Genomic DNA, 11,163 nt, shown 5'->3' on the forward strand with positions numbered 1-11,163 from the left:
CAATATGAAAATTTGATTTTTTTTTATAAAAACTTAAATCAAAATCTTATTTATCATATTTGAATATATACCATTAAACTAAGTTTATTTTAATGTTAAATTAGTTAAATTATATATTTAATTATAAATTATACAATATTATTTTTTAAGAGTTAATCAGTTTGATTACCAATTGGACCAAATCACCCTCATCACTAGATTGATATTCAATTTAGTTTTAAAAACATTATTAGAAACTTTGAATTATTTTCTCTATGAAAGGTATCATATTTTTTTTTATATTGTAAAATTTATATTTTAGATTTTTTATTAAAATAATCAAACATTTAAATTTACTCATAAAGTAAATCAAATTTTCAATATTTTTTATTAAAAATATTAAACAAATACAATTAACATTGTATATTTTGTTATGTTTTGAAAACAATATCGTTAGTTTGATATTTTTAGAAAATAATAAAAATTTATTCCCTTCTACAATATTGAAAGTTTTGTCCCACTCCTTCATTAAAAAAAAAAATGATAAATAGATATGTCTTGACGTTACTATTGTGAATAATTTTTATTATTTAAATTATACTTAAAAAGGATTATTGTTAGAAGTAGATGCAATATAAATTGATTCAATTTCAACTTGCAATTCGCATCAAATGAGGAAAGTTATCGTTCGAATAGATTGAGCTTGATTAGAGATCGAGTCAAAAATTATTCTAATTTTCATAAACAAATTGAGTTCAAACTAATTCAAATATTCAAGTTCAAATGAATAAAATTAAATTCAAAGTTAAATTGCATCCGAACCAAGTTTAAACCTGAATTTTACAAATCAAATGAGCTCAAATTGAAGAAAATTCAACTTGTCCCTTTAGAGATTTTATTGTTATCAACCCTAGTACTATTCAAATATAATATAGGGAGCCTTTACACAGAATATTATTAACTTTGAAACCTTAACAGCTCACACAAAATCATTATTCACAAAATTCTTTTTATTTAGAGCATCCACTTTTGGAATGGATTTATTCTTTATAAAAATAAATTGATATAATTTGCGTGTTTGACTTCATGAATAAAGATATAATGTTTACTATAACACTTTTAGATAAATTCCACATCAACAAATTATGAGAGAGATACTGGCTATATGAACATTTCACATCGCTTCGGAAGAGTATCATGAGCCAACAAGACACTTCAAATGCATTATAAATGTAAACATTTGGTTTCATGTCATCCAATATTGAAGGAAACCCATGAAGAGTACAGCAAAATATTATCTGAGTTATGGAAATTGAATCGAGATGCTACCATTTAAAGGTAAAACAAAGGTTGCCGGAATACCAGTGATCTCGAACTCCTTTCGGAGTTTTTGTCTTACAACACTTTCAAGTACCAGTACTCTTTGATTCCAGAAAATTATACACCATTGGAACAAGAATTTGCTCATGCAAACCTGAACACAAATAACGATTGGGATATAGCAACGATTTTAACCATTTTATCAAAGTTGAATAGGTTAAGTAAAACATGAAAATAAGACTTCAAGAGTCAACAAAACCTGGAAGTTATGGTTGATATCAACTGACATTTACTACTGACAAGCAAGTTCAAAAACAGGGTGACTAAGACCGTACTTACCTTGATAAGATTTTACCATATGAATGCTGGTAACACGTATGATGGATACGCATCATATTTTGATGAAAGAGTTTGAACAGAAGATAAATCTGCAACTTCTCCGAAACCGCTTAGTCCAAGTTCATTTGCATGGATTCCTCCAGTGGTAAATACTGACTGAATTCCAGCTACATTGGCTCCCTTAATATCATGGTGAAGGGAATCGCCCACGGCAATGGAATTGCTAGCATCAACACCGACCATGTTCATTGCTGATTTATATATTATCTGATGAAATATTAGAAATGTATAAAAACGAAGTCAACTGCACACATAGGATGATATCCATAAAAAAATAAAAATAACTGAACAATTTTACTAATTAGAACAAGACTCAATGATCGAGTGACCTTATCAGGCTTGCCCATCCATCTCACTTCACCTCCAAGCTTTTCATATTTGAATGCCAAAGTACCTAGAAGGGTCGATGAAATTTACATCTCAAATGGTAGAACAACAAAATTCCAGACTCTGCAATTTATATATAGGGAAATTCTGGGTTCTGTGCAAAAGGCTAGAATGTGAACAAAATCACCAGTAAGAGGTATACAAAATTTGAGAATAGAGTCCAAGCTGCCATCACAGAGCAATGCATTTTCCTTTCACAATGTTGTGGCGTACTTAAGAGAATGGAATTTACCAGGCATAACACACAGAGCCCTAGCCTCTACAGTCACATAATCTGGATTGGCTACAATCATTGGAATTTTCTTAGCTGCACAAAGTGCCAATATTTTTTCGAGATCCTCAAGACTAGTAGGACGTGCCTCTCCAGAAGGGAGCCCCAAAGCTTCAGTACCATGAGCCAAAATAAACTCAGCTTCTTCCACATTTTCTACAACTTGAAGGTCGAGCCCCTACAGTATGAAATGCTTAAGATATATATGAGTATATTGAATTGACTATTAAGTGGTTATACAAAAATCTCAACAACCCAAAAGTCAGAAATCTTGCTCATTTTTTAATGAACTAAATAAAATAGGTGAGTCCTTATTACAATTCTACAATGATTATTTATCATGATAAATGAGTAGAGCATCTGGTTATGTTTGACACTAAAAATTTGAAGCACATTCTTGACAACTAGGTCGTGGCTCTACCCATTTCCTAAAGGGAATGTTTTTATTTTGCCCTCAGGTGTGAGAGTTTCAAGCCTCTGATGATTGCCAATTAAAACAAGTTGAAAATGGCTCATTCTTAAGACAAAGATTTCTAGTAAGAACATTTTCTTAAAATTAACGCTTATCAGTTTTCTTTATATTTTCAAGTACCTTACACCAATCAAACAAGGAAAGAGAGAAACCTAGGTAGTTACATATTATTGGATTTAATTGAAGTGCCAAGAGAATTAGAAGAAACAAATAGCTATTGAACTTTAATACTCAAAATACCTCAAGGGATATAGCACCCGGATCACTCCACGTCATGTGAATGCAAGACCTTCCGAGCGCTGCAAACCAAGCATCATCTCTCCTATTTATAGTATAATCCATGAAAAAAACTGAGAAGTACTATACAACTCTAAACAGTGTATAAAAAACAAACAAGACACATGTCATCCAGAGGATGAAACATGATTGGAAAACAATATGCTGATATAACACTTTAGTGAGATATGAAAAAAAATAACAATCAGAAACACATAAGGACAACAAGATAAGAGAGCAGAATCTATGTGATTGAGAGCAGAAAAATGGTCTTTTGACAAGCATGGGTCATGGAATAGATGAATCATTGACTATAGTTTCACTATTAAAAAATAATAGGTTAATTGAACCACCAGGGAGACTGATTTAAAGTACATGCTAAGAGAAATGACATGAATACAATGAATTAAGAGTTGACACAAAAACAATATACATGTTGAAAAAATATGCGGTCGTATAAACTAAGAGCAAACATTGAATTCAGAACAAGAGTAAAATAGTACAAAATATTAATTTTGAGAGTAAATGATTTCTTAATCTTCAATCTTAGAAGATGCAATACCCAACCTTTGCAAGTATTGATGTGTTAATTCTCCACTAGTGATAGTTCCTGCAAAGAGAGAAGTATCAAATCCAAAGTTCTTCATTTTTTCCATCGTGGTTGAAGCACGCCTTGAAGAGTTACTTATGATCACCATTTTTGCACCAGTGGTTGCTATCTTTTCTACTGTCACCCAAAAAGAGAAATTCAAAAACAATACACTATCTTATCATTTACATAGTCAAGATATCTAACCCAAAAATCTTAAGCTAAACATTACAAGGACTGATATATAAAATGAATTGGCATTCCCCATCACATAATCATCCAAAGCTTGTTACCAAAAACACAAACAGAAACAATTAAGCTCTGTTACTATCACCACCTAATTAAACACAACCCAAGAATTTAAGTTGTCAAACTATTATCAGTATCCACACAAAATATAACTATATATATAAGCTCTAGTACAAACTGATGTGAAATAACATGCTTGGCTTAAAAAGTTCAATGTGCCACTACTACATAATTGCTCATCTGCGTGAATGAACAAGTTTGTACAAAAAGTCTATAAGCAGCATTACTCTTCACCATCCATAGTGTCAAAAATACAAACATCAGGATCAAAGTAATTTATAAAAACTAATGTTATGTGATGTGATGCGATCGGACGAAGCATAACAATGACGCTAATACACTTTGATATGTCACTACTGCATGATCATCACATCTATTTATATATGTAGTAGCATTACTCTTTCTAATATCGACATCAGCCAAAAACAAGAACACTCAAATGCTAAAACTCACATATGAATACATACATGTAGAAATTGAACCAGGATAAGGTTATTTGCCATCATGAAGGACCCCAAATTGATCCAAGAACCACACCTGCACAAACAACACCACAAACAACACAAGTACGCACACACCAGTGAAAAACAATGATATTTACATCAATTATTGAATACAACTACTTTTTCAAAAATTGTATCCAACACCCTCTGAAATTTGGCTTAATTCTAACTACATTCTTCAATTAAAAACCAAAGCTTGCCTCTTGAAATTTATCAGAAACTTCAAAAATTATAACTGAAAAGTTTAAGCAAACACTTTATCAAACATTTCACACAAAAAATTAAGAAAAAAATTTGCGTAAACTATTACATCCATTCGTTTGAAAGGAAACTATTTAAAAATTTCCCTGAGAAATTGAATTGGAGAAGTGGGTTTACCTTGAAACGGCGCGTTTCTGCAAGGTGGCGAAGCCCATCGAGGCTCTTTAAGAGGGGGATGTCAATAGATTGAATAGGGCATTTTGCCATCATTTTCGTTTCAGAAAACGAAAACGTTTTGATTGCCTTCGAAATTTCAGCTTTTTCCTTCCGTTTCTGTAATTGGGTTTCGAACTTTGAACTGATAACAACCTTCCGACTGTAGTTCAGCCTCCAGCAGCCAGAACCAGAGGGTCAAGCAGGGACCAGTGAAACAAGGTGGGGTTTGATGGGAATTATGACTTTGAGGTCTTTTTTTTAAGGGAAATTTTAAAAAATGGCCAAAATGCCCTCCCATTAAGCAAAAATACCCAAAATCACTATTTTCAAGCCAAAATGCCCAAAATCACTGTTCCAAAAAAAAAATGCCTATGCCTTTTTTTAATACCAAAACTACCCTTCCCCTCATATTTATATAACTCTCCCACTTACTATAGGGTTTTAATGTAATTTTAGATAAATATGAGGGGTTTTTGGATATTTTACATTATAAAGGCATTTTGATATTTATTTATTTATTTCAAACTTTTTCTAAAATGTCAAAATTACCCTTCCCTTCATTTATATAACTCCCCTCACTCATTATGGGGGTTAAAATAATTTTAGATAAATATGAGGGGTTTTTGGATATTTTACATTGTAAAGGCATTTTCATTTTTCAACTTTTAGAATTCGAATTTCACCGTTTTACGATATATCGATTCGTATTTTTCAAATTTCTGAAAGATTTTCCGTTTGTTGCTATTCTAGGGTTTTTCAACTTTTACAATTCGAATTTCAGTTCCGTTTTTTCGGATTTCATCGTTTTACGAGATATCGACTCATATTTTTCAGATTTCTGAAGAATTTTTCGTTTGTTGCCATTCTAGGGTTTTTCAACTTTTAGAATTCGAATTTCAGTTTCGTTTTTTTCGATTTCACCGTTTTACGAGATACGACTCGTATTTTTCAGATTTCTGAAGGATTTTTCGATTGTTGCCATTCTAGGGTTTTTCAACTTTTAGAATTCGAATTTTAGTTCAGTTTTTTCGAATTTCACTGTTTGACGAGATATCGACTCATATTTTTCAGATTTCCGAATGATTTTCCGTTTGTTGCCATTCTAGGGTTTTTCAACTTTTAGAATTCGAATTTCAGTTTCGTTTTTTTCGATTTCACCGTTTTACGAGATACGACTCGTATTTTTCAGATTTCTGAAGGATTTTTCGATTGTTGCCATTCTAGGGTTTTTCAACTTTTAGAATTCGAATTTTAGTTCAGTTTTTTCGAATTTCACTGTTTGACGAGATATCGACTCATATTTTTCAGATTTTCGAATGATTTTCCGTTTGTTGCCATTCTAGGGTTTTTCAACTTTTAGAATTCGAATTTCAGTTTCATTTTTTCGGATTTCACCGTTTGACGAGATATCGACTCGTATTTTTCAGATTTCTGAAGGATTTTTCGATTGTTGTCATTCTAGGGTTTTTCAACTTTTAGAATTCAAATTTTAGTTCAGTTTTTTCGAATTTCACCGTTTGATGAGATATCGACTCGTATTTTTCAGATTTCCGAAGGATTTTCCATTTGTTGACATTCTAGGGTTTTTCAACTTTTAAAATTTGAATTTCAGTTCCTTTTTTTCGGATTTCACCGTTTTACGAGATATCGACTCGTATTTTTCAGATTTCTGAAGAATTTTTCGATTGTTTCCATTATAGGGTTTTTCAATTTTTAGAATTAGAATTTCAGTTCCGTTTTTTCGAATTTCACCGTTTGACGAGATATCGACTCGTATTTTCAGATTTCTGAAGGATTTTTCGATTGTTGCCATTCTAGGGTTTTTCAACTTTTAGAATTTGAATTTTAGTTCCGTTTTTTCGGATTTCACCGTTTTACGATATATCGACTCGTATTTTTCAGATTTCTGAAGGATTTTTCGATTGTTGTCATTCTAGGGTTTTTCAACTTTTACAATTCGAATTTCAATTTTATTTTTTTGAATTTCATCATTTTACGAGATATGGACTTGTATTTTCCAGATTTTCGAAGGATTGTTGGATTTGGTGTTAATTTATTTCATTTTTACTATATTTTCTCTAATTGTTTCAAGTGTGTAAATGTTTGAGTAATTATACGTTTTTATTGTTTTTTTATGACAAGATTATTTAAAAAATGAACTCAAATACGATACACATCCATATATAACCACAAATAAAGTATATCATATACATATGAACATACAATAAATATATACATCTAAACATAGGAATAACGATAAATATACATGCGTGAGCTACTCGATACAATGAAAATATAACTGTGTCGCTAATCGTCGACGCATAGAGGTAGACGACTCTCGGGGAAAAACGTAGCTCCGTGCCAACGCCAAACACTCAAAAAATCGCAACATAAAGACGCCACAGTCACCAGAGCCCAACCCCTGCTGAGGGACATCCGACGCTCGATGTAAAGTGAGGGGATCACGTCGTGGAGTCCTCCTAGAAATATCCTGAGACAATGTAAAAAATTCGTTAGACATGAGTAAAAACAAATATGTAAACAAATGTATACGTGGAAAAAACATAAAAAGATGAAAAATACCAAATAATCAAAAAGAAAATGACAAAACTTAAAAAACAAGATTGGGAACCCTAGAATGGGAACAATGGAAAAATCCTTCAGAAATCTGTAAAATACGAGTCCATATCTCGTAAAATGATGAAATCCGAAAAAACGGAATTGAAATTCGAATTCTAAAAGTTGAAAAATCCTAGAATGAAAACAATCAAAAAATCCTTCGGAAATCTTAAAAATACGAGTCCATATCTCGTAAAACAATGAAATCCGAAAAAACGAAATTGAAATTCGAATTCTAAAAGTTGAAAAACCCTATAATAGAAACAATCAAAAAATCCTTCGGAAATCTTAAAAATACGAGTCCATATCGCGTAAAACGATGAAATTCGAAAAAACGGAATTGAAATTCGAATTCTAAAAGTTGAAAAACCTTAGAACAGAAAAAACGGATATAAAATTCGAAAAGTACACAATCAAAAACCCTAGATAAGAAAAATCTCAATTTACCCCCTCATGAAAACTGAAAATCAAAAAGGTCCACTGTGTTCTAAGGAATTTCCCCAGCTTCCCAATATTTTAAAAAAGCTACTTTTCCCCCCCAAAAACAGCCAATCTTGGCTGCACGTGGACTGGACGATTTTGACGTGGGAAACACTGTTCCCACGTCGGACTGCCGATCTCTTCGGCAGTCATTTTCGGCCAAATTTTGGTCGTTTCAGCCTCCGATTTTCACATAAATCAAATCTACACCTTGTCTAACACAAAACCCCTCAATCAATTTAACAAAAACAACCAAGAATCAAAACATTTTAAGCATTATTCAAACCGTAAACCCTAAAATTTCAAACCGAAAAATCTCAATCAAATCTCAATAATATGAGCAATAATTTGATCCAAACAAGATTAAGGGAGATATACTAACCTTCTTTGCCATTTGTGGGTGCCGGAAATCAAGAAAATCGACGGAAATCGACGGAAATCAGATCGCCCGTGGGATGAACGTGGTGACGTGAAAATGCTTTGAAATTTTAGAGAAATGCACAGTAATTTCGCTAATATTAACGTGGGAAATAGCAATTTTTTCTGTGTAATATATATGGACATTTTCGTAATTTTGCAAAACTCACGTTGACTTGGTAAATTTCAAAAAAACCCCACGTGGGCTAAGGATTTCCCACGTCGCCCCAATTGTTTAAAAAAGCTAAGTTTCCCCCCCAAAATTAGGCTGAACGTGGGATTATTGATTTTAACGTGGGAAACACTGTTCCCAGTCGACTGTCGATCTCTTCTGCAGTCATTTCTGGCCAAATTTTGGTCGTTTTAGCCACCGATTTTCACATAAATCGAATCTACACGTTGTATAACACAAAACCCCTCAATTAATTCAACAAAAACAACCAAGAATCAAAACATTTTAAGCATTGTTCAAACCGTAAACCCTAAAATTTCAAACCGAAAAATCTCAATCAAATCTCAATAATATGAGCAATAACTTGATCCAAACAAGATTACGGGAGATGTGATAACATTATTTTCCATTTTCGGTTGCCGGAAAGCAAGCAAATCGGCGAAAATGACGTTCCCCGTGGGATTGCCGTGGGATGCGTTAAAAATTCGAATTTTCTTTGAATTGCACAGTGAAAATTTGCTGTGTTTATATATGGGGGCATTTTCGTCATTTCACAAAACCTGGGTATTTTTGCTTAAACCTTAATTTTTTGGGCAATTTCGCTTAGACCCCTTTAATTTTGCCTAATTTTTAAAATTTCCCTTTTTTTAAATAATTTGTTTCAAAATAACTTTCAAGAATTTTTTGGAAACAGATTCTATTTGATTTGAGGTTTAGCTGGAATTGAAGTTATAGTGTTTAACTCGAATATCATAGGAGAGCAACTTAAATACTTTCTATTTTTATTTAAAAATAGAAAATAAAATACAATTACTATCGATTATTCAAGTTAAGTTGAATATAGAATATACTTTAAAAATAGAAAGTATTAAAATAAAATACAATACAATATCATAGAAGAGCAACTTAAGTATATTCAAGTTTAAACATCTTCAATTGTGTAAGGTTTAACTCAATTTCTATTTTTATTTTTATTTCTTATTTAAAAATTATTCAATTATAAAATAATTATATGTCAATTAACCAATGTCTGTATTTTTTTTTCATTATACATGAATTTTAAAATTCAATTAATTACTTTTATACCCACTTACGTTTAATATAGAATCCATAATTTTCCCTATTCCACCAAATTTCCTCTAAGCATGTTAGATTAGATATATCCACAATTATAAAAGTACGTTTTAATGCCAATATATATTAAAAGGGGTTTAGAAAATTTTCTTGTAGAATTATCATACATAAGTGCAACTACATATACAAATATTTTTGGCCAAATGACTATTTTTCACCTAAGGTTTGGTGTAAACTCAATTTTTTATTCGGTAATTTTTGAAAATATAAATATTTATTTTTTATTAAATTTTATTATTAATGTCAAAGGTAAAATTATTATTAAATAAATTTATCACATTTTTTCTTTAAATTTAAAAACTAATAATTTTTCTCCACCTTTCTCTCTTATCGTTTCTTGGATGATTAGAGTTGTCACACACAATATATTTATATCAATTATATTGTCATTTAAATTTTACTTAATTTTCGTTTTAAATTAATTTAATTAAGAAAATTAGTGAAAATAAAAATTACCAAAATAAAAATACAATTAATTAAGATTATTGAATGATAGGGATTATAATATTACTTATAAAATTTGGTTCAAAATTAGGTAATATAATTTTTGGTTACCTAATCTGATAATTTCAATTCGGTTATAAATCAGCTAATACATAAATTGGTTTGGTTTCAGATCTAAATTTTGAACAAATTGAAAATTTAGTTCAATTTACAAATCTAGTTAATCAATTGTATACATCCCTAATTGTTAATAAAATATAATTAAATCGAGAGAGTGATTGCGAAATATAAAAACACAGAAGAAAATGAAGAAAAGAGATGACTTGAAGTCAATTTAAGCTTTACTTATTGTTGGTTTGATCATCAACTCTGTTTTAATCATCAAAAGTACTCCAAATTCTTAAATTTATAGTGAAAGAACCCGAACACAGTCGGGTCATCATGTATGTCAAAAGCTGTCTTTTGATGATGATTTGGAATAGCATAAAATATTATAAAACTGATTAAGGAGGTTTTCTATACAGCTTATATCTCGGGCAGAATCAACAAAGTGATTTGGAGAGGTTCTTCCAGCACTAGCAAATCTTCTTTTTGTGGTTGCCCTCTCCATTGGATGATAGTCACTATCAAAATGCAGATGATTTTCTTTAAAATTATGACATCAAAATGAGTTTCTGCGTATTGGGTCCACAAGAAGGCAGGCATAAAGTTCCTCAGCCACGTATCTTTGTATTTGGGTTATCAATTGTTAGGCATACGATTCACTGCATGCTCTACCAAGGCTAAAACGAAAAAAATATGCTGTATAAAAGTGCTGCAAAATTTGATATTTCTTGTCTTAACTTAGAGAAGGATGATCCAACCATGTGCCATATAATTTGTTAGATAAGACACCACTTATCATCTTTTCAACCACTCTTATTACTTACTCTTTTTCATTTTCAGTTGTTTCTCTAATACGATACAGTCAATAAT

General features: G+C 31.1%; 3 protein-coding genes across 3 annotated transcripts in view; 1 reads left to right on the forward strand and 2 right to left on the reverse strand.

The window, feature by feature from the left end:
* Positions 1 to 11,163, forward strand: part of LOC123220650 — a 60,833-nt gene that overhangs the window by 13,976 nt on the left and 35,694 nt on the right. The window lies entirely within an intron of this gene.
* The window catches only part of LOC123220620 (putative disease resistance RPP13-like protein 1), an 87,311-nt gene that overhangs the window by 6,135 nt on the left and 70,013 nt on the right, over positions 1 to 11,163 (reverse strand). The gene's annotated exons all lie outside the window — the stretch shown is intronic.
* On the reverse strand, positions 1,178 to 5,138 carry LOC123220637 (ribonucleotide monophosphatase NagD-like). The gene is given in 8 exon segments (XM_044643183.1): positions 1,178 to 1,453; positions 1,639 to 1,905; positions 2,028 to 2,092; positions 2,318 to 2,534; positions 3,069 to 3,150; positions 3,672 to 3,831; positions 4,470 to 4,539; positions 4,884 to 5,138. Coding segments are annotated over 7 exon segments (942 nt in total). The 5' UTR covers positions 4,977 to 5,138; the 3' UTR covers positions 1,178 to 1,453; positions 1,639 to 1,650.

Source organism: Mangifera indica, chromosome 7 (genome assembly GCF_011075055.1).
Source record: "Mangifera indica cultivar Alphonso chromosome 7, CATAS_Mindica_2.1, whole genome shotgun sequence".
In the NCBI taxonomy this organism is placed as follows: domain Eukaryota; kingdom Viridiplantae; phylum Streptophyta; class Magnoliopsida; order Sapindales; family Anacardiaceae; genus Mangifera; species Mangifera indica.